At 44.0% G+C, this 22,254-nt stretch overlaps 1 protein-coding gene and 1 pseudogene across 2 annotated transcripts in view; one reads left to right on the top strand and one right to left on the bottom strand.

Annotated features, from left to right (window-relative positions):
- Positions 1–784: 784 nt before the first annotated feature.
- LOC126930874 (40S ribosomal protein S11-like) lies at positions 785–7,400 on the bottom strand (annotated as a pseudogene).
- C11H12orf56 (chromosome 11 C12orf56 homolog) overlaps positions 7,053–22,254 on the top strand; it is a 116,416-nt gene continuing 101,214 nt past the window's right edge. The window contains exon 1 of one of the 2 annotated variants that reach the window (XM_050748419.1): positions 7,053–7,680. In XM_050748419.1, the coding sequence (XP_050604376.1) occupies positions 7,429–7,680 (252 nt within the window). In that variant the 5' untranslated portion in view covers positions 7,053–7,428. The remainder of the gene's footprint in view (positions 7,681–22,254) is intronic. The other variant, XM_050748420.1, reaches the window with a different exon arrangement.

Below are 22,254 nucleotides of genomic sequence, written 5' to 3'. Positions count from 1 at the left end.
AGCCTGGCCAAGATGGTGAAACCCCATCACTACTAAAAATACAAAAATTAGCTGCACGTGGTGGCAGGTGCCTGTAATCCTAGCTAACTCGGGAGGCTGAGACAGAGAATTGCTGGAACCCAAGAGGCAGAGGTTGCAGAGAGCCGAGATCACGCCACTGCACTCCAGTCTGAGTGATAGAGGGAGACTCTGTCTCCAAAAAAAAAAGGAAAAAATTCTGTACAGTAATCATATACTACTTTGATAATCAGACAGGGTCTTGCTTTGTCACCCAGGGTGGAGTGCAGTGGTTCAATCTCTGCTCATTGCAACGTCTGCCTCCTGGGTTCAAGCAATCCTCCCTCCTCAGCCTCTGGAATAGCTGGGACTACAGGTGGGCACCACCATGCCCAGCTAACTTTTTTGTATTTTTAGTAAAGATGGGGTCTCACTGTGTTGCCCAGGCTGGTCTTGAACTCGTGAGCTCAAGCTATCCACCTGCTTCGGCCTCCCAAAGTGTTGGGATCACAGGTGTTAGCCACTACAACTGGCCAAAAAATTTAAAAACTGCCTATAATAAAAGGAAAAAAAGAAATTGTTTCATTCACTCTTTGACCATTTATCGAATGTTATCTCCCTCATGAGGTCTTTCCAGATTTCCTCAGCCAGGATTGTGCTTGATCATATCTTTGACACAGCTTGCTTGTTTTTTTTTTTTTTTTTTTAATCTCTAATTGCATTAATATGTTTTAATATGTTTTTGTTGTGTATTAAGTTTGTGTGGTTATCTTACCTATTAGTCATATTTTGTGTGTATGAATGAGAAAATAACTTTATTTCATTTCAGGGAGCGGGCAGACATTCAGCCTCAGAACTTATGGAATTGCTTCTTGATGTCTGCAGCCTTGGTGACTTTGAGCACGTTGAAGTTCACTGTCTTGCTCAGGGACCAGCACTTATCCAGCATGACAATGTCGCTGATCTGGACATCCCGAAGCAGGGGAACAGGTGCCTGGACATGTTCTTGTGGTACTTCTCGAAGCAATTGTACTTGCGGATGTAGTAGAGATAGTCTCTGTGGATGACAGTGGTCCTCTGCATCTTCATCTTGGTCACAATGCCAGACAGGATCTGCCCTCAGTGGAGATGTTACCAGTGAACAGGCATTCCTTGTCAGTGTAGATGCCCTCAATAGTCTCTTTGGACCTCCTGAAGCCTAGCTTGCCAGTTTCCTTTAGCAGGATCCTCTTCTTGCTTTGAACAATGGTCAGCTGCTTGTGATAGGCATGCTCAGTCTCAATGTCCACCATCTTCTTGGCTGCCTGAGAAAAAACTAGACAATTATTATTATTATTATTATTATTTTGAGGTAGAGTTTTGCTCTGTCACCAGGCCGGAGTACAGTGGTAGTGGTGCGATCTTGGCTCACTGCAACCTCCGCCTTCCAGTTCAAGCAGATCTCCTGCCTGGGCCTCCTGAGTAGCAGGGACTACAGTTGCGCGCCACCACGCCCAGCTAATTTTTGTATTTTTAGTACAGATGGAGTTTCACCACGTTGGCCAGGATGGTCTCGATCTCTTGACCTCGTGATCCACCTGCCTTGGCCTCCCAAGGTATTAAGATTACAGGCATGAGCCACCACTCCCGGCCAAAACTAGACAATTTTTAAAGATTGAAAGTGTTATCTTGATTCTGTTTATGGGTAATAAATATTTCTCAGTAAATATCTGTGAAATGTATTGAGTTGAACCAAAAAGAACATAATTATGAGCTGATAGCCACTGAGTTCTGTGTCAAATTCTCTTTGTGTGTTTCATCTCAATGTTCTTTAAACTGAAGGCCATTGTCACCAAAAGCTTATGTATAATGGGCTTCTTGGCAGAGAAAGAAGTTGGAAAACAGGTCAGGAATGCTGCCTTTATTGGTCCTACTCCAACCATTAATTCCTCTTACAGGAAGTACATGTGCAGCAGGAAGCCTGAGAGGCAGAATAGAGCATTGGAGTATTATTCAGTGAAAGAAAACATGAATCCAGATCATTTGTCTGGTTTTTATAACAATGACGTCTTTCCTTTGTATGTCATCTGATTCTAATAGTAGATATTTAAATGATCAGTATCCACTAATAATAAGTACAGGGCTGGGTGCGGTGGCTCACGCCTGTAATCCCAGCACTTTGGGAAGCGAAAGCAGGTGGATCACCTGAGGTAGGGAGTTCGAGAACAGACTGGCCAACATGGAGAAGCCCCATCTCTACTAAAAATACAAAAACTAGCCAGGTGTGGTGGTGCATGCTTGTAATCTCCAGCTACTTGTGCGGCTGAGGCAGGAGAATCGCTTGAACTGGGGAGCCAGAGGTTGCAGTGAGCCAAGATCGTGCCATTGCACTCCAGCCTGGGCAACAAGAGTGAAATTCTGTCTCGAAAAAAAAAAAAAAACTAAGTTGAAGCACTAAGAGATTCCTAAATGAGACACCTTTAAAAAGTTAGGTTCTAGGCCAGGCGTGGTGGCTCATGCCTGTAATCCCAGCACTTTGGGAGGCCGAGGTGGGTGGATCACGAGGTCAGGAGTTCAAGACCTGCATGGCCAACATTGTGAAACCCCATCTCTACTAAAAATACAAAAGTTCGCCGGCTGTGGTGGTGGGTGCCTGTAATCCCAGCTACTGAGGAGGCTGAGGCAGGAGAATTGCTTGAACCTGGGAGGTGGAGGTTGCAGTGAGCCGAGATTGTGCCACTGCACTTCAGCCTGGGTGATAGAGCGAAACTCCTTCTCAAGAGAGGAAAAAAAAAAAAAAAAAAAAAAAAAAGGTCAGGTTCTATTTATATGCCACATATTCTAAATATCTTACTGTGTGTACTGTCTTTAGTTTCAAGTTGGGGGAATGGGAACACTTGGGGTCCCTAGAACCACTGAAGGGTACTTCTAGTGTGGAATCCTTACATGGTTCTCATGGCCTAACCTACTGGTCACTTCTCCACTAAAAATGTGACCCAAAAAAGGTAAAATTTGCCTTGGGTCAATCTCAGAAAGTTAGACTTGTATCCAATAAGAAGAATTTAATATTACCTTGTAGATAAGGAACAGAATGACCATATATGTGACAGGAAATCACATACTTGTTGAACTTATTATTTATTTATTTATTTATTTATTTATTTATTTATTAAGACAGAGTCACTCTGTTGCCCAGGCTGGAGTGCAGTGGTGCCATCTTGGCTCACTGCAACCTCTGCCTCCTGGGTTCAAGTGATTCTCCTGCCTCAGCCTCCCAAGTAGCTGGGACTACAGGCGCCCGCCACCACACCAGCTAATTTTTGTATTTTTTCACAGAGACGAGGTTTCACCATGCTGTCCAGGCTGGTCTCGAACTCCTGACCTCATGTGATCCACCCACCTGGGCCTCCCAAAGTGGTGGAATTACAGGTGTGAGCCACCATGCCCAGTAAACTTATTCTTTAAACGCTTATATAGTATTTACTCCAGTCCAAGTTCCTGTTCTAGGTACTTTTGAAACTTTTTAAATCCTCGTAATAACCCTTTGGGGGTTGGTACTATTATCCTCATTTCATAGATGGGGAAAATGAGGCATAGGTCATTCAGCTACTGAATAGGAGAACTGGAATTTGAACCCAGGTCATCTGGCTCTACAGTTCTATGCTCATAACTACTGTCCTTTCGAATTATTTGAATTGACCATCCCTGGACCTAAGACCACTGTTCTGATGAAATTCAAGGAGATTGCCTTTGAGGATTAGTCCAGGTAAGTAATGTCCCATTCCTTTTGATAATTTTATCAAGAAACATCTATTAAGTGCTTGATTGCAGGAGTTCCTTTGCCAAATGTTTCTTGAGTTTGGATGAACTTACAAGATAAGGAATGAGTACCTATCTTTGGTGCATTTGGGTTAACCATGTAAAACAGGGGTATCCAGGCTTTTGGCTTCCCTGGGCCACACTGGAAGAAGAATTGTCTTGGGCCACATATAAATATACTAACACTAATGGTAGCTGATGAGCTAAAAAAAAAAAAAATCGCAAAAAAACTCATAATGTTTTAAGACATTTTTGAATTTGTGTTGGGCCACATTTAAAGCCTTCCTGGGCTGCATGTGGGCTATGGGCCGTGGATTGATGTAAAGCTTACCAAAAGATAAGGGAATGTAAATGTTTCATATGTCTATAGTGCTCATAGAGTTCATAATTCATCACATTGATCCTCACATTTTACAGATGAGGAAACTGAGGCTTGGAAAGGTTGTGACTGACTTTCCAAAAGTCTGATAGATAACAGAGTTAGTGCCCTAATCTAGTTCTCCTGATTCCAAATCTAGTGATCTTTCCTATATATTTAAATCCTTTTCCTGCAATAGAAATTTTGCTGTTACCTTGGCAACCCTGCCATACGGTGCCTGGAAACCATTGTATTGCCTTCTCTGTGTGCCACAAAGTTAAAAGTTTAACTGAAGTCAGCTTAACCACCAATCTCCCAGTCAAATTCCCTTCTTTCTGTGCTTCATTTTATTTATTTATTTATTTATTTCAGTTTTTGATACAGAGTCTTGCTCTGTCGCCCAGGCCAGAGTGCAGTAGGGCAATCTCAGCTCACTGCAACCTCCACCTCCTGGGTTCAAGCAATTCTCCTGCCTCAGCCTCCCGAGTAGCCAGGATTACAGGTGTGTGTCACCACACCCAACTAATTTTTTGTAATTTTAGTAGAGATAGGGTTTCACCATGTTGGCCAGGTTGGTCTCATACTCTTGACCTCAACTGATTCACCCGCCTCGGCCTCCCAAAGTGCTGGGATTAGAGGCATGAGCCACCACAGCCAGCCTGTGCTTCATTTTAACATTTGCTAAGCTTAGTGCACTTGTCACCAAAAGCTTATTCAAGATGGGCTTCTTGGCAGATAGATCAAGTATGCTGTCTTTTTTGGTCCTGGTCCAGTCATTCTGTTTTAGTCTTGGGAAGTGGGTATGAACTAGGAAGCCTGAGAGACACAAAATAGCAGACTAAGGTAAGGCCTTTCCCTTACATGGCCTCACTTTCCACCTCTGATGTTGTAGTCATTCGCCTTTCAACTGCTTTTGTGAGGTGTGGCTATTCAGCAGAGGTGAAGGGCTTTTGCCTTTCTGTTGGTTTGAAGCAACAAACTCTATTTAGAGTGGTTTAGATAATGAGTAGTCTTTATTTTGGAGGAAATAACCATGCGGCGTCTTTTGTCAATAAAGGTTGCTAGGGATGGTGTAGTTCATTCATTTTTCATCCAGTTATGAAGTTAGGAAGGCTCAGATGAGAGCCTAAGCAAACTTTAACTAGTAGGTCATTTAAGATTTTGCCAGCAGGTGGCACTTCTCTTTACTCACTTGAGTCCCTTAATGTGATCTTAGACTTAAGTCTAGCCACATGCTGACATGGTGGTGGCTCATTCCTGTATTCTCAGCACTTTGGGAGTTTGAGGCAGGCAGATCACTTGAGGTCAGGAGACAAGCCATGGCCAACATGGTGAAATCCCGTCTCTACTAAAAATACACACAGAAAAAAAATTAGCTGGGCATGGTGGTGCACACCTGTAGTTCAAGCTACTTGGGAGGCTGTGGCAGGAGAATGACTTGAACCCAGGAGGCAGAGGCTGCAGTGAGCCGATATCATGCCACTGCACTCCAGCCTGGGTGACAGAACAAGACTCTGTCTAAAAAAAAAAAAAAAAGTTTAGCCAGACCCAAACATTTCTCTTTCCCTTTGTACCAGTGTAGTCTACAATATCTGTTTATCGATTGTAATATATATATATATATTTTTTTTTTTTTTGAGATGGAGTCTCACTCTGTCGCCCAGGCTGGAGTGCAGTGGCACGATCTCGGCTCACTACAAGCTCTGCCTCCCTGGTTCACGCCATTCTCCTGCCTCAGCCTCCCGAGTAGCTGAGATGGCGTTTCACCGTGTTAGCCAGGATGGTCTCGATCTCCTGACCTTGTGATCCGCCCGCCTCGGCCTCCCAAAGTGCTGGGATTGCAGGTGTGAGCCACTGCACCCAGCCAGATTGTAATATATTTATACCTTCTTTCCACAAGGGATTTGAAGTTGCTTATAACATACAGTGTACAATAGTAAAAAATGTAGAAAGGGAGAATATAAAGAATATAAAATTTGATTCAGAGTTCTTGGCAGCCACAGCAGTGAATGATATGGTTTCATTATCAGGTTTTTGGGTCAATGGGGAGGGGAAGAGAATAACTTTTCTAGGATTCGAAATAAAAAATGGAACTTCTGACCTAGAGCATTTCTGTTGTGCCCTTCTCATCTCTCTAACCTAATTAATAAACTATTCTTGGCCTGTAAAAACTAAGGAATACTTACTTCTCTGCAGCCTCAGGGCTATGTAATCAGCATTCTTCAGTCTATCAGCTTCAACTTTTCAAGATGCCAGCTTCACCCATTCATTCTTCTGCATAGATTGCCCTGGGCATTGGAAACAAAACCATATTCCTTAGGTAGGTTTGGGTGTGCTCACATCAATTCATGTTAAGAATCCCTTTCTCAAAGGCTGGGCAAGGTCTCTTAGGCCTGTAATCCCAGCACTTTGGGAGGCCGAGGCGGGCGGATTACCTGAGGTCAAGTGTTGGAGACCAGCCTGACCAACATGGAGAAACCCCGTCTCTACTAAAATATATAAAATTAGCTGGGCATGGTGGCGCATGCCTGTAATTCCAGCTACTCGGGAGGCTGAGGTAGGAGAATCGCTTGAACCCGGGAGGCGGAGGTTGTGGTGAGCCGAGATCGCGCCATTGCACTCCAGCCTGGGCAACAGAGCAAAACTCCGTCAAAAAAAAAAACCTTTCTCACTGGTTGGAGAAAGAAGACCTATGTTTACACTCCAACAACATCAGAAAGCTGTGCCAGGCCATGTCATAACCAAAAGCTAAATCTGTGTGATTGGTAATAATAGGTTTCTAGGGTTAAAAATAAATCGGTAAATTAAACTCTTTCAAGTTTCTAACAGGAAACCAGATTGAAACTGGTTTCCATTACCAATAAAGTTTGTATGGGATGGTGTGATCCGCAACAGAGTAGGTAGTGGTGGGGGCTGGCATGAGGGGCGGGCGGGAGAGACCCTAAAAATCCACCGCCCTTCGGTGGCAGGGGACTTCATGGTGTTTAGCCAGAGGTGCCCATCAACCCGAGCCTAAAGGACCAGCGTCTTGCCCCGCCCATCGCCGTCTGAGGTTAGGACAAAGATCGGGAGGCTGGACAGGGCTGGGGAGGGCGCTCCAGGGAAGCCGACCTGGGGTGGATTCCTACAGTTGCGGCCTGGGTCCCCACGCCTGGGAGAGGAGGCGACGCGGGGCCGGCGGCTTTGTGGCGCGCGGGTTCCAGCGCGGGGGAGGGGACAGAGGGCGAGCTGAGGGCCTCGAGTCCCAGCACTCCGCCCCGCTGCGGGCGCCGCGCATGGCCTGCCCCTTGCAGTCCGGCTTCCCCGCTCGCACGAACAGCCGCCTGGATGTGTTCCTGCGGCGGCATCTGCCGCCCGAGGTCTACGACGCGGTCCGCGCCTATGAGCCATGCATCGTGGTGTCCAACTCGGAGAACCACACCCTCAAGTACGTGGTGCTGAGCGACCGGCTCATCTACCTAACCGAGAACCCGCCCAAGTCCATCCGGCGGGTAGTGGCTCTGCGGGACGTCGTGGCCATTGACCTGGTGAGCGGCGCTGGTGGGCAGGCGGGCTCCGGAGCGCAGTGAGAATCCCCGGCTGAGGCTCCCAAATCCAGACCTCCTGCGCGCGGGGAGGGCTGCCCCACCCCGCCCTCGACTCCCCTACTATTATTTGAGAATGAGGAACACAGGGAAGCTGTGGATTGCTGTGAGCACTCCTAATACAAACACGTTTCCCATTCTCCTTGTGTCTGCCTGTCCACCTCATTCTCCCGCCTCCCCTACCCCCACGTAGGGCTACAGGTTTGAGAACCGAGCTCCCTATCAAAACCACGTTTTAAAGTTGTTCCTTTGTTAACAAATCACCTATTCAGTGCCAGGTACTGTGCTAGACTCGGAGGATGCAAAAACGAAAGAGGGCCCCTACCTAGAAGCAGTTGCTGGAGGGCTAGAAAGCCAACACCCGTGCAAATAAATGCTGTGTGTTAAGTGCTGTTATATCTCATTTACTTTTTTGCCCCCGATGCTTACAGCTTGTTAGGTGCTCAATAAGAATAAATGCATAAGGCCGGGCGCCGTGGCTCACGCCTGTAATCCTTACACTTTGGGAGGCCAAGGTGGATGGATCACCGGGGGTCAGGGGTTCAAGACCAGCCTGACCAACATGGTGAAACGCCGTCTCTACCAAAAATACAAAAATTACCCGGGCGTGGTGGTGTGCACCTGTAATCCCAACTACTTGGGAGGCTGAGGCACAAGAATCACTTGAACCTGGGAGGCGGAGGTTGCAGCGAGCTGAGATCGAGCCACCCGCACTCCAGCCTGAGCGACAGAATGAGTGAGACGCCGTTCCTTCCATCCCCTCCCCCCACAAAGAATAAATACATGAATAAGCAGATGCGTTAATGAGATGCGCACGGGACGCTTGGCAATCTCAGGCGGCTCACTTGATCCAAACTGGGCGCAGGGCCTGCTGGGAAACGTCTTGGAAGGAGGGGCGTGGACGCTAGGAGCTGGGCCTGAAAGACGTCGGGCCTGCCACAGCCTGTCCCGGGTTTTCGCGTCCTGCTCCTGTACCCCTTTCCTCCAGGAATAGATTTACCTTGTAAACCAGCAACAGACTGGAAGCACGGTCTCCTCTCCAATTACTGTTTTCCCCGCCTGGCTCCCTTTGTCTGAGATGCTCTCCAGGTGTGTTCTTGGTTTTTCCGTTGGGGGCAGGTGTCTAGCCTCCTTTTTTCATTCCCTTGACTGAGCCTCAAGGGAGAGGTTGGCGAGACGCTTGATGGAGCTGTTTTGCTGAGAGAGTCATGGCTTCTTTTGAACGAGTCTGTTAGGAAAGAATAAAATTAAATGAAAAAAAAAGATTGTTTTTTTCTACTCGGAATACCTTTGTGAACTAATATAACTGTGCCAATTTGTTTTCTTTATTGAGGAAAAGTTCGGGGTACAACATTGCTTTTCCTCACTACCATTGTTTCCATTCTCTTGAACTAAAACAGTTTTTTTGGAGACAGTCTCACTCTGTCATCCAGGCTGGAGTGCAGTGGCACCATCACGGCTCACTGCCACCTCAACCTCCAGGGCTCAAGCCATCCTCCCACTTCAGCCTCCCAAGTAGCTGGGACCATCACAGCCGGTTAATTTTTTAAAAAATTTTTGTAGAGACAGGATCTTGCAGTGTTGCCCAAGCTAGTCTCAAACTCCTGGGCTCAAGTGATCCACTACAGACGTAAGCCACCGCACCTGGCCTTGAACTAATTTTTTTTTTTTAAATTTAAATTTCCTTTACTAAATGTTTTTTTAAACTTTAGACTGGGCAAGGTGGCTCATGTCTATAATCCTAGCATTTTGGGAGGCCAAGGTGGGGGAATCACATGAGCTTAGGAGTTGGAGACTTGGGCAGCCTAGCGAGACCTTGTCTCTACAAAAATAAAAATAAATAGCTGTGTATGGTGGTGCATGCCAGTTGTACAAGCTACTTCATAGGCTGAAGTGGGAGGATACTTTGAGTTAAGGAGTTGGAGGCTGCATTAAGCCATTATCTCACCACTGCACTTCAACCTGGGTGACAGAACTAGACTGTCTCTAAAGCAACAAAAAACTTTAAAAGGGGCCAGGCGTGGTGGCTCACACCTGTAATCCCAGCTCTTTGGGAGGCCAAGGCAGGTGGATCACCCGAGGTAAGGAGTTCGAGATTCTCTCAAGAATCTAAGAATCTAGGCACGTGCCACCATGCCTAGCTAGATTTTGTATTTTTTGTAGAGACAGAGTTTTGCCATGTTGCCCAGGCTGCTGGGCTCAAACGATCCACCCACCTTGGCCTCCCAAAGTGTTGGCATTATATTACAAGCATGAGCCACTGTGCCTGGCTTGGTTTTTTTGTTTGTTTGTTTTTGTTTTTTACGTGTGAGAATCTAAGAAGTACGGTAAAGCTCCTTTGGCCCTGAGCCAAGAATCCTACAAAAAAGGATACCAATTTATTTATTCATGCTTTCTGTACAAGGTTTACCTTTCAGGCATAAAGAATGTGTAATGACTATAAATGTCCTGAACAAATCTAAGCTTTCAACATTGTTGGTAGCTTGAATGTCCATCTTGCACAATATAGTTCAACTTTGGAAGTTGTGATAGGCAGAATAATTACGCACCAAAGATAAGCACTTGCTGAATCCCCGGAACCTGTGAATATGTTATATTACATGGAAAAGGAGAATTAAGGTTGCAGATGGAATTAAAGTTGCTAATCATTTGTCCTTAAAATAGGGAAATTAATTTGAATTATCTGGGTGGGCTCAATGTGAACACATTTTTTTTTTTTTTGAGATAGAGTCTCGCTCTGTCACCCAGGCTGGAGTGCAGTGGTGCAATCTCAGCTTACTGAACCTCTGCCTCCCAGATTCAAGCAATTCTCCCACCTCAGCCTCCTCCTAAGTAGCTGGGACTATAGGCGCGCACCACCATGCCTGGCTAATTTTTGTAGTTTTAGTAGAGACAGGGTGTCGCCATGTTGGCCAGGCTGGTCTCAAACTCCTGACCGTCCAACCTCTTGCACTTTTAAAGATGTGTTTATGGCTGGGTGTGGTGGATCACACCTGTAATCCCAGCACTTTCGGAGGCCCAGGCAGGCAGATCACCTGAGGTCAGGAGTTTGAGATCAGCCTGGCCAACATGGTGAAGACCCATCTCTACTAAAAATATAAAAATTGTCCGGGTGCGGTGGCTCACTCCTGTAATCCCAGCACTTTGGGAAGCCAAGATGGGTGGATCACCTGAGGTTGGGAGTTTGAGACTACCCTGACCAACATGGAGAAACCCCGTCTCTACTAAAAATATGAAATTAGCCAAGTGTGGTGGCGCATGCCTGTAATCCCACCTACTCGGGAGGCTGAGGCAGCAGAATAGATTGAACCCAGGAGGTGAAGGTTGCGGTGAGCTGAGATTGCACCATTGCACTCCAGCCTGTGCAACAAGAGTGAAACTTGGTCTCAAAATATATATATATTTTGTGTGTGTGTGTGTGTGTGTGTGTATATGTGTGTGTGTGTGTATATGTGTGTACATGTGTGTGTGTGTGTATATATATATATATAAATTAGCCAGGTGTGGTAGCACACACCTGTAAGCCCAGCTACTTGGGAGGCTGAGGTGGGAGAATCACTTGAACCTTGGAGGTGGAAGTTGCAGCGAGCCAAGATTGCGCCATTGCACTCCAGCCTGGGCAACAGAGTGAGACTCTGTTTCAAAAAAATCAAAATTAAAAATTACAAAAAAAGTGGAAGAGAGAGGCAGAAGAGTCGGTGGCCAACTGATGCAGCACGAGAAAGACTTGACTAGCCATTGCTAGTTTTGAAGGTGGAAGAAGGCCTTAGGCAAGGAATGTAGGCGGCCTGTAGAAGCTAGAAAAGGCAAGGAAATTGATTTTTCTCTAAAGCTTCCAGAAGGTCCTGCCAACACATTAATTTATTTAGTAGAGATGGGGTCTTGCCCTGTTTCCCAGGCTGGTCTCGAACTCCTGTCCTCAAATGATCCTCCCACCTTGGGAGGATTCTAAAGTTGTAACTGCCCAGTGGATTCACCTTGCCTGATGCCTAGACAGAGCCAGTTTATCAAGACAGGGGAATCACAATAGAGAAAGACTAATTTATGCAGAGCAGGCTGTGCAGGAGACTGGAGTTTTATTATTACTCAAAGTAGGCTCCCTGAGCATTTGGGGATCAGAGTTTTTAAGGACAACTTGTTGGTTGGGGGAAGCCAGGGAGTCAGGAGTGGTGATTGGTTAGGCAGGAGATGAAATCATAGGGAATGGAAGCTGTCCTCTGGTACTGAGTCAGTTCCTGGGTGGGGGCCACAAGATCAGATGAGCCAGTTAATCGATCTGGGTGGTGCCAGGTGATTCGTCAGGTTCAGCATCTGCAAAATATCTCAAGCACTGATCTTAGGAACAAATAAAGTCCCTTATGCCTCTGAGCCCCAGCCCTCCTTGTTCCATGTTAGGCCAGATTAACTCTAGTTCCTGACATAGGTCACATTTATCTCAGGGGAAAAAAAGCCCTTACAAATAATGCAGATAAAATTCTATTCCCTTCACAAAGGAAAAAAAAAAATTAATGGTAACAGCAGCAAAAAGTTAGACCAGAGTGTACACATGTTTGTTTTGAAGAAGGGTACAAGTGAGATTTCCCTTCCAGCAAAAATGAGCTTAAAGTGCACTTGACGATCTCAGTACATGTTGGATGTGGTTCATTTTCTCAAAGAAAGGGTTTCCAAGTTACCTGGGCAGATATTTTATAAAGGGCTGACATTTTCTTTAAAAGTTACTTTTGAAAAAATTCTCTAGAGTTCTGCTCCTGGGTGCATCAAAAATACTACTTAAGCCATACTAAGGTTAGACACTTCTTTTTTTGTTTGTTTGTTTGAGCAGGAGTCTCGCTCTGTTGCCCAGGCTGGAGTGCGGTGGCAAGACCTGGGCTCACTGCAACTTCCACCTCCTGAGTTCAAGCGATTCTCTTGCCTCAGCCTCCCGAGTAGCTGGGATTACAGGCTCGCACCACCAAACCTGGTTAATTTTTGTATTTTTAGTAGAGATGGGGTTTCACCATGTTGGCCAGGCCGATCTTGAAATCCTAACCTGAGGTGATCTGCCCGCCTCGACCTCCCAAAGTGCTGGGATTATAGGCGTGAGCCACCGCGCCCAGCTGGTTACATTTTTAAGTGTGAGAACAATGCAGAGCAGTCTATGAATTTCCTACAGATAACTGTCCTTCAAATCCATCCCATCGCATACAGGAAAGAAAATCTGTCAACTCCAGCAGTACTCGCCTCTCTTTCTGCTAGTCCTTTCACCTCTCCCCTCCAACCCTTCCGTTGATATCTGCTTTCTAGGTATCCCAGGCTCCAGGAGGCCTCTTGAACAAGAACAAATGCATCTTTTACAGCCTGGCCTGCTTGCTTGCCATGAACAGTTTGTCCTCCTTCAAGGTGGTTGAAATAATCACATTTTTAATCACTTATTTTATCCTTGGTGACATTATTGAACACCTGCTACTTGCTATGCAGTCTAAAAAAGAATAATGCAATCCTTTTCTAAAGGAGACAGTCACTGGAACATAATAGTTCAAAACAGTAGAGTAGTGTTGGTGGTATAGTGGTGAGCATAGCTGCCTTCCAAAACAGTAGAATCTCCAATAGAGGTATTCCTAGGATGCTATGATACCACAAAATGCTGTCTTCTGCTTTTGCATGGAAAGAGGAAGGGGAGGTAAACAGAATAGATTCAGGAGGTGGAATTGTATAAGTACCTAAGATCACAGGCTCTGAAATCAGATTGCTTGTCTTCAAATCCCAGTCCTGCCACAACCCTAAAAAAACTACTTAACTTCTCTCTGCCTCAGTTCCTTCATCTATGAAATGGAGAAAATAATAAGAACTAGCTCTTAAGGTTGTTGTGAAGATCAGTTGAGATCATTCATGTGATACATTTAGCACAGTGAATAGGTCGGAACAAGTAATCAATGCTAGTTGTTATTACTTTGCAGAAATATGAAGGACTCTTGAAGGATGAATGCTGTTTTTCCAGGCATGCATTGTGAACCTGTCTATTATAGCAGTCAGCTCACTGCCTTATAATTAGCTGGATTCATTTTTGTGTCCACACAATATCTTAGTCATCTTTGTAAACCAGGCCTGGCAAATATCAGTTCAATGTGTAGTAGTTGAATGGGTAAACATATAACAAAGGACAAAGCTCATATTTCGTTAATTTACAGTTGTGGACTTCTATTTTTAATCAATTTTTAAAAACATTTTATCAGCACATTTACCTATATTATGAAGGGGGGAATGGAAGTGTTGGGCCAGGCGCGGTGGCTCATGCCTGTAATCCCAGCACTTTGGAAGGCTGAGGTAGGCGGATCATGAGGTCAGGAGTTCAAGACCAGCCTGGCCAACATGGTGAAACCCCGTTTCTACAAAAAATACAAAAATTGGCTGGGCATGGTGGCATGTGTCTGTAATCCCAGCTACTCGGAGGCTGAGGCAGGAGAATTGCTTGAACCTGGAAGGCGGAGGTTGCAGTGAGCCGAGATTGCACCACTGTACTCCAGCCTGGGCAACAAAGCAAAACTCTGTCTCAAAAATAAATAAATAAATAAATAAATAAATAAATTTGGTTCTCTCATTTGTAATCAGGAAAAGGCAATTAAACAAAAGAGGTACTATTTGATTTTTCTTTTTCTTTTTTTTTTTTTTTGAGACTTTGTCGCCCACGCTGGATTGCACTGGTGACATCTCTGCTCACTGCAACCTAGACCTCCCAGGCTCAAGTGATCCTCCCACCTCAGCCTCCTGAGTAGCTGGGATTACAGGCACACTCCACCATGCTCGGCTATTTTTTGTAATTTTTGTAGAGACAGAGTTTTGCTATGTTTCCCAGGCTGATCTCAAACTCCTGGACTCAAGTGATCTGCCCGCCTCAGCCTCCCAAAGTGCTGGGATTACAGATGTGAGCCACTGCACCCGGCCAGAGATCAAAGTTTCAAAGTTAAACTATAAACTAGGCTCCTCCCAAAATTAGTTTCATGGATGCCCAGGAATGAACAAGAATAGCTTGGAAGTTAGAAGCCAGATGGAGTTGGTTAGGTCGGATCTCTTTCACTGTTTCAGTTATAATTTTATAATGGCAGTTATACTTATAGAGTTGTTGGCTTCAATTGGTTAATTAAATACACTTAAAAGAGTGCTTAGAACATGGTAAGACCTAAATATACATTAGTTATTATTAATAACCTTTATTTACATATATTAAGTCAATTAAGGCACACTATGAATCTGTAAGATTGATATGGTCCCTTTTTCAAATTAGGGCACCTGGCTTTAGGAAATTTAGCAAATTTGGAAAGAAAATAATTGTTTTTTGAGTACTGATTATGTATTAGGAAAATGCAATTAAACAAAGAATTTACAAATTAAATTGCAATTAAACAAAAATTTAAACATTTAAAATGTTATCTCATTTATTCTTTTTTTTTTTTTTTTTGAGACAGAGTCTCTTTCTGTGGCCCAGGCTGGAGGGTAGTGGTGCAATCTCAGCTCACCACAACCTCCACCTCCCGGTTCAAGCGATTCTTGTGCCTTAGCCTCCCAAGTAACTGAGGTTACAGGGGTACACCACCATGCCTGGCTAATTTTTGTATTTTTTAGTAAAGATGGGGTTTCATCATGTTGGCCAGGCTGGCCTTGAACTCCTGACCTCAGGTGATCCACCCGCCTCAACCTCCCAAAGTGCTGGGATTACAAGTGTGAGCCACTGCACCCTGCTGAATTTATTCTTCCTAAAAATTCTGCCTGGTAGGTATATCAATTCAATGTGTTCAAAAACACAATTGCTCATTTCCATCCCCAAATCTGTTCCTCCTTGGTTTTCCCTATTTTACCAAATGACATCATCTTCCATTACCCTTGATTCAGTCTTTAACTTGCCACATCCAACTCGTCAGTTGGTTCTTTTGACTTGTTTTCCAAAGTATATTCATGAACTTTCTGACCCTATTTTCTGTTGCCACCTGTACAGTTTCTTAACTAGACTTTTGAAATTGCCTCCAAACTCATTCCTTCCCATATAGCAGTTGGTGGAACTACCATTGCAAAATTGTGACTGAAACAGTGAAAGAGATCTGACCTAACCGACTCCATTTTACTTCTAACCTCCAAGTTATCCTTGTTCATTCCTGGGCATAGGCTGAACTAACTTTTGGAGGAACTTAGTTTATAGTTTAAAAAAAAGATAATAATAGCCCTTTCCCAAAACAAACACCCTTCTTGGGTAAGAACTAGACTGCCATTGTAGGACTAACAAATTGCCACAAGATTAGAAATTATGGTTTAGGAGACATGCATCCGGAGGCTACAAGATTGTGACTCTCCTCAAATTGCTCCAGGGGATAACATCACTATTGTAAAACTTAAGGGCAGTGCTTGAGATATTTTGCAGACTCTGTACTTGATGGATCGGCTGGCACCACCCAGATAGGATAAACTGAGTTGTCTGATCTTATGGCCCCCACCCAGGAACTGACTCAGGGTAAAAGAACAGATTTGGCTCCCTATGATTTCGTCTCCGACCCAACCAGTCAACACTCCTGACTCACTGCCCCCACCCCAAAATTATCCTTAAAAACTCTAATCCCCGAATTCTCATGGAGACCGTTTTGAGTAATATTAAAACTCTAGTCTCCCATACAGCTGGCTCTGCACGAATTACTCCTTCTCTATTGCAATTCCCCTGTCTTGATAAATTTGCCCTGTCTAGACAGCAGGCAAGGTGAACCTGTTGGATGGTTACATTGTGATTATCTTTGAAACATAAATCATAAATGAAATTATAACATGCTTCTGATTCAAAATCTCCATGAGCCTCCAAACTCCTTATTGCTTACAAAAGCCTGCATGATTTAACCCTGCTGTCTCTCTGACTCATCTCCTACCACTCTTCCCCAAGCTCTTTATGCCCTTCTATACCTCAGGGCCTTTGCACTTGCCTTTCTACCTAGAACACTCGAGATCCTCAGGGGGTTGGTTCTTTTGTGTAAGTCATATTTCAGCCCAAACTCGGCATCGCTTCCACAAGGCTGCCTCTCTGACCACTCAAACTAAAAGTACCATTCCCCCATCACACTGACCACATGTTTGTTTCAAAGCAGTTATCACTATTTGCATTTTATAAGATTAACTTGTTTAACAATTTGCTGTTCTCTATCTCCCATGGTAAATGTAAGCTACATGGGAGTAGGAACTTGCCTCTCTTGTTCATCCCTGTGTCACTGTGCATTACATTCCCTGACACTTAGTAGATGATCAATAACTATTTGTTGATTAGAAGAATGAATTCATTAATAAATGCTCAGATCTATCATATAGCTTATCTCTTAGATAAGGAGTTCATATTTCCTTATATCCAAGTGTTGAGGGATCCCAGAAACTGACCGCTTATCACACTGGCCAGGGTTACTCAGGCAGTGGGTGGCAGAGCCTGGATAAAATCTTATAGGTCTCATGATGCTTGTGTTTAGCTCTCTTCACACTTCTTTGTGCATATTTTGAGATGATCCCTGTGTTGTTTAGCTGTATCGTGTGTTTTGACAGGTATTAAGAGTTATGTATGCTGAGGCCATATTATAGATGCTTCTTTTCTTTTCCAGGTTTCTGCTTTATTTTGACTCCTTTATAGCATTTTAAGGCTCTCATTATGGGAGACAGTAGGAAGTGGTAAACACCGCACTCGGCCAGGTTCTGTTCATTTTTAAAAGCCCCAAGATATGGGCTGGGTGTGGTGGCCCACGCCTGTAATCACAGCACTTTGGGAGGCCAAGGTGGGCAGATCATTTGAGGCCAGGAGTTCGAGACCAGCCTGACCAACATGGTGAAACCCCATCTCTACGAAAAGATACAAAAATTAGCTGGGTGTCTTGGCACATGCCTCTAGTCCCAGTTACTTGGGAGGCTGAGGCATGAGAATCTCTTGAACCTGGGAGGCAGAGGTTGCAGTGAGCTGAGATCGTGCCACTGTACTCCAGCTTGGGAGACAGTAGGACTCTGTCTTAAAAAAAAGTCCCAAGATACGGGATACTTAGTCATACGTCTTAGTATCAGAGGCTTCATCTCATCCATCTCAGCACATGTTTGCTTATTCACCATGACAGGGAGAAATTAACTTAGCAAATGTATGTACTGGTTTTTAAGCTTCTACCTAGAACTGATACGTGCCACTTTTCACATTTTATTAGCCAGAGTCAGGCACATTGCCATGCCTAACTTAAAAGGGGACAGGAAAATGTGATTCAACCATGTGTGCATTCCACATGTCTGGAAGAGAGAAAACAGTCATATTTGTGAGCAGTACTTAATGACTATCTCAAGCTGTTGACATTTATTGAGTGCTTACTATATGCCACTTAGATGCTGTTCTAAGCGCTTAGCTTGAAACTTCATCCTCATAACAACCCAGATAATATTCTTAGCTCAGTTTTACAGACAAGAGACCTAAATTAAAGAGAGTTTAAGCAATTTGCCCAAGGTTGTCCATGAAGTGGCAAAATCAGAATTTGAATTTAGATCATCTGGCTCCAGAGTCAGTGCTTTAATCTCTAGCCTACAGCTCCTTCAGTACCCAGTAGATCATTAAAAAAAAAAAATTTTTTTTGGTTGCCTGAATTCCCACAAGACTTTAAGCCCTTTGAAAACAGAAACCCATCTTATATTTTGTATGTTTCAGTTTTGGCCTTTGTAGTAGGAGCTTAAAAATACTTATGGTGAATTGAACTGAACAAATCAGACACTAGATAATCAACTGCTGAAAGCTTAGGGGTCTTTTTTCCTCTGAAATTAAAAACTGATAAAAGAAATATGAATCAAGGCTATGAAAGCAAGAATAACGGATAAGATAAATACGGATTTATTCACAAAATATGGGAAACCAAGAAATAAGAGGTACTCCTTTGCATTTTGAAAGTAATATTTTTAAATTTACAAAGAAATCACAAACATCTCTATTAAAAAGTGGGCCAAGAGGCCAGGTGCAGTGGCTCACGCCTGTAATCCTAGCACTTTGGGAGGCTGAGGTGGGCAGATCACTTGAGGTCAGGAGTTCAAGACCAGCCTGGCCAATATGATGAAACCCCATCTCTACTAAAAATAAAAAAATTAGCTGGGCGTGGTGCACATGCATGTAATCCCAGCTACTCAGGAGGCTAAGGCTGAGAATCGTTTGAATCCAGGAAGTGGAGGTTGCAGTGAGCTGAGATTGCACCACTGCATTCCAGCCTGGGCGACATAGCGAGACTCCTCCAAAAAAAAAAAAAAAAAAAAAAAAAAAGTGGGCAAAGGACATGAACAGATACTTCTCAAAAGAAGATATACATGTGGCCAACAAATATGTGAAAAAAAGTTCAACATCACCAATCATTAGAGAATGCAAATCCAAACCACAGTGAGATACTATGTCACACCAGTCAGAATGGTGATTATTAAAAAGTCAAAAACAACAGATGCTGGTGAGATTGTGGAGAAAAAGGAACCCTTTTACAATGGGAGTGTAAATTAGTTCAATCATTGTGGAAGACAGTGTGGCAATTCCTCAAAGACCTAGAGGCAGAAATACCTGGCCGCTGCACTCTAGCCAGGGCAACAGAGCAAGACTCTGTCTCAAGAAAAAAAAAAAAGAAAGACAGAAAACGTGGTACATATATACCATGGAATACTATGCAGGCATCAAAAGGAATGAGATCATGTCCTTTGCAGAGGCATGGATGGAGTCGGAAGCCATTATCCTCAGCAAATTAATGCAGGAACAGTAAACTAAACACCACATGTTCTCACTTATAAGTAGGAGCTAAATGATGAGAACACATGGACACATGGTGGGGAATGACATACACTGGGGCCTGTCAGAGGGCGGGGGGTGGGAGAAGGGAGAAGGGAGAGGATCAGGAAGAATAGCTAGTGGATGCTGGGCTTAATACCTGGGTGATGGAATGATCTGTGCAGCAAATCACCATGGCACAGATTTATCTATGTATTAGTTGGTGCAAAAGTAATTGCTGTTTCGGACCGTGGATTTTAAATCATTATAACTAGGCTCAAACACATCTTTATTCATTAAGATAGTAGCCATTACAATCAACACATTTTTGCCAACAAGAAATAAGTTTGTTAATTCCTTTAGCTTGAAAATCCGTGCTTTGGGGCTCAACGAACTCTTGAAAAGCATTTTCTGCATCCTGCTGGTTGTGGAAGCATTTTCCCTGCTGGAAGTTGTGAACATGCTTGAAGAAGGGGCAGTCAGTTGGTGAGAGGTCAGATGAATATGACGGATGAGGCAGAACTTCGTAGCCCAATTCTTTCAACTTCTGAAGCGTTGGTTGTGTGATGTGCAGTCAGATATTGTTGTGGAAAAGAACTGGGCCTTTCCTATTGACCAATGCCGGCTGCAGGCGTTGCAGTTTTTGGTGCATCTCATCTATTTGCTGAGCATACTTCTCAGATGTAATGGGTTTCCTGGGATTCAGAAAGCTGTGGTAGATCAGACCGGCAGCGGATCACCACACAAGGTGACCATGACCTTTTTTTCAGTGCAGGTTGGCTTTGGGAAGTGATTTGGAGCTTCTTCTCCGTCCTACCACTGAGCTGGTTGTCACTGATTGTAGTATAAAATCCACTTTTCATCACACATCACAATCCAATTGAAAAAATTGTTCGTCGTTGTTGCGTAAAATAAGAGAAGACAACACTTCAAAACGATGATTTTTAAATTTTTCGCTTGGCTCATGAGACACGGCATTTATCAAGCTTTTTCACATGTCCAATTTGCTTCAGATGCTGAATGACCATAGAATGGTCGACGTTGAGTTCTTCCGAAACTTCTTGTGTAGTTGTAAGAGGATCGGCCTCAATGATTGCTCTCAATTTGTTATTGTCAGCTTCCAATGGCCAGCCTTCATGCTCCTCATCTTCAAGGCTCTGGTCTCCTTTGCAGAACTTCTTGAACCACTACTGCACTGTACACTTGTTAGCGGTTCCTGGGCCAAATGCATTGTTGATGTTGCGCATTGTCTCCACTGCTTTATGATCCATTTTGAACTTGAATAAGAAAATTGCTCAAAAAGACAAAAATAATTTCCTTTTCCTCTAACCTCATTTCTATAGTCTAAAATAAATATAAAATATGGGGTTGGCACGGTGGCTCATGCTTGTAATCCCAGCACTTTGGGAGGCTGAAGCAGGTGAATCACTTGAGGCCAGGAGTTTAAGACCAGCCTGGCCAACCTGGTGAAACCCTGTCTCTACTAAAAATACAAAATTAGCTGGGCATGGTGGCATGGGCCTGTACTCCCAGCTACTTGGGAGGCTGAGGTAGGAGAATTGCTTGAACCTGGGAGGTGAAGTTTGCAGTGAGCTATGGTCATGCCACTGTACTCCAGAGTGAGACACCCTCTCAAAAAAAAATTAAATAAATAAATAAAATAAATAATAAAATAAATATAAAATAAACAGCAAGTAATAAGTCATTAGCAAAAAAAAGTGAGAAACATGCATTAAAATGATGTGTAACATAACCACATTTATTTAAGGATGTATTTGAACAGCAATATCGAACAGCAAATTTCAACAATGCAAAAACCACAATTATGTTTGCACCAACCTAATAGCAAACCTGCACGTTCTGCACATGTATCCCTGAACTTAAAAGTTGAAAATAAAGACTGGGGATGGTGGCTCACACCCGTAATCCCAGCACTTTGGGAGGCCAAGTTGGGCAGATTGCCTGAGGTCAGGAGTTTGAGACTAGTCTGGCCAACATGGTAAAATCCTGTCTCTAATAAAAATAAAAAAGTTAGCCAGGCATGGTGGCGGGCACCTGTAATCCCAGCTACTCAGGATGCTGAGGCAGGAGAATCACTGGAACCTGGGAGGCAGAGTTTGCAGTGAGCTGAGATCTCGCCACTGCACTCCAGCCTGGGTGACAGTGAGACTCCATCTTGGAAAAAAAGAAAAAGAATGTTGGAAAATTTTTTTTTTTGAGACGGAGTCTTGCTCTGTCGCCCAGGCTGGAGTGCAGTGGCGCGATCTCGGCTCACTGTAACCTTCACCTCCCGGGTTCACCCCATTCTCCTGCCTTAGCCTCCCGAGTAGCTGGGACTACAGGCATCCGCCACCATGCCTGGCTAATTTTTTGTATTTTTAGTAGAGACAGGGTTTCACCGTGTTAGCCAGGATGGTCTCGATCTCCTGACCTCATGATCCGCCCACCTCGGCCTCCCACAGTGCTGGGATTACAGGCATGAGACACTGTGCCTGGCCTATGGAAATTTTTTTTAAAAAGTAATGTTTTGATAAAAGTAAGAGAAATTAATATCAGTTGCAAATATAAATATGGTGAAAAATGATATAGATACATTTGTGAGTGATATATTATTCTTAGAGACCCCACAACTCTCCATTCAAGATTGTCATCCTTCAAAGCCCAGACTGGTATCATTGTTGTTGTTGATGAGGTTCAAGGACCAGTGTAGCTGAAAAGACCTAGGTGGGATGTAGCATCCTTTTCCTAGGGCCAGGATTTGA

The sequence above is a fragment of the Macaca thibetana genome, chromosome 11 (genome assembly GCF_024542745.1).
Source record: "Macaca thibetana thibetana isolate TM-01 chromosome 11, ASM2454274v1, whole genome shotgun sequence".
Classification (NCBI taxonomy): domain Eukaryota; kingdom Metazoa; phylum Chordata; class Mammalia; order Primates; family Cercopithecidae; genus Macaca; species Macaca thibetana.
Note: the sequence above shows the minus strand (reverse complement) of the source record. Positions and strands in the feature narration are given on the sequence as shown.